General features: G+C 32.3%; 1 protein-coding gene across 1 annotated transcript in view; it reads right to left on the bottom strand.

Moving 5' to 3' along the window:
• Nucleotides 1-1,290: 1,290 nt before the first annotated feature.
• LOC106477129 (transcription initiation factor TFIID subunit 1-like) overlaps nt 1,291-1,783 on the bottom strand; it is a gene marked incomplete at its 3' end in the record, with an annotated part of 8,160 nt that continues 7,667 nt past the window's right edge. Inside the window, exon 3 of the mRNA XM_013937720.2 lies at nt 1,291-1,432. Within this exon, the coding sequence (XP_013793174.1) occupies nt 1,291-1,432 (142 nt within the window). The remainder of the gene's footprint in view (nt 1,433-1,783) is intronic.

Genomic DNA, 1,783 nt, shown 5'->3' with positions numbered 1-1,783 from the left:
ATAGATTACCATCTTGTTAGAAATGTACTATAAACCACAATGTAACTACACAAGTTCTTACTAATTTAGCTATCAAACAGAATGTTGGTGATTTTAGTTCTACATCACTAGTTACTTAACCAAACCTGTCCAAATCAAATTACTAGATAGATTACTAACAAGATGGAAATGTACTATAAACCACATTGTAACTACACAAGTTCTTACTAATTTAGCTATCAAACAGCAACTTCAACCATTAAGCCTATACTTTAAACAGAACTAACTATACAAAAATACTTAAATTATAGAAGAAGATGTTGAGAAACTATGTTCCTTACTAACAAACTAAAAACTTGGGCCAATGTATGCTGTGTGTTTATATTCTGCTTCAATGTAAAGCAAGTTTGTGAAGTCAATATTTTGCAACTGTAGTTTTGATAGCTCAGAGATTAGTGAAAAAACCACAGTTAACAGAACAAAGTATCAAAAGTCAGATATCAGAGAAACTAGTTGAGACACATTCGTGCATCCTCTTTAGTCTCATATTGTCTTCTGAAGAGGACTCACGAATGTGTCAAAACTAGTTTCTCTAATATCGGACTTCTGACAGTTTGTTCCAGTTACTGTCGTTTTTTCACTAATTGCTACACACAATACTGTGTTCTTTTATTATTAGCTCAGAGATTCTTCAACTGCACCTTTGATAGCAGAACTACCTCCCTTGACATTAAGTTTACCAATATAATTTGTTGTAAACAGACACTCACAGATGCAAACTAGGTGCAGAGAATCCTTTTTTTTTGGTTTTAACAAAAAGGCTCTCATAGGTAAAAGTATACAAGAAATCTTGCTTATACTCTCTATCACCCATGGAAGTTATACGCCTTTTGATACACTGAGGAAATAGGTATCTTATATTAAAATACACAATAGTTTAAATACACTGGTGTTTACCACTATATATCACACTAGTTTTTGAAAAGAAACACCACTTTCCAAACTTCTGAATAAACCTAAATCTTAATGAAAGTACATCTTAAAAAATGTAGACCTACAAACAGACTATAATACATGAAGAAAGAGATGTTTTGGGACACTTTTAGTCCGAAGTAATCTTTATAACTTCTACAGAAGTTATTTATTTTACTTATTCAAATATTTTATTTTGTGTAGTGTTTGCAACAAGACATCAATAAACTTTTATCCTGTTTTTTAATGGGTTTTCAAATATATTTGAATTTTTATGTGTATACAGTTCAAAACTACAATATATAGACCACCATCTGATACTATATACATAGTCCTCACCATCATCACTTTGTGAACTCTGTGTTTCCACCCCTTCGCTGTCTTGAGAGTCCTGTGTTGAAGCATCAATATCTTCTGTTATCTCCTTCAATAATGAATCTATTCCAAAGTTATTCAGCTGATGTAGATTTCTCTTGGAATCCTGCACAACAACATAGTGAAATCCACATTAGAGCCAAAATAAAATTCAAGGGGTTATCTCTGGATGTACAAAAAGCTAGCAATGGGTTCAAATTCGATGACGAGGAACCCACTTTGAGACTAATAATGGCTGGAGACGGCTTGAATGGGTAATGAAGAAAAACTTTGATATATGTTTAACATAACAGCAAATGTACAATGTTTCAACAAGGTTTTGTCTATCATCAGGTACAATAATTCTGAATTGTTCATGATGACAGTGGTGTTACCGTTGTCAGCTTTTAGAGTTTTAATGTTAGTATCATTTTTCAGATTATAAATGGATTTGATCTCGTTACTTGTGAGGTTACTT

This window comes from Limulus polyphemus, unplaced genomic scaffold (assembly GCF_000517525.1).
Source record: "Limulus polyphemus unplaced genomic scaffold, Limulus_polyphemus-2.1.2 Scaffold12935, whole genome shotgun sequence".
Taxonomy (NCBI): domain Eukaryota; kingdom Metazoa; phylum Arthropoda; class Merostomata; order Xiphosura; family Limulidae; genus Limulus; species Limulus polyphemus.
Note: the sequence above shows the minus strand (reverse complement) of the source record. Positions and strands in the feature narration are given on the sequence as shown.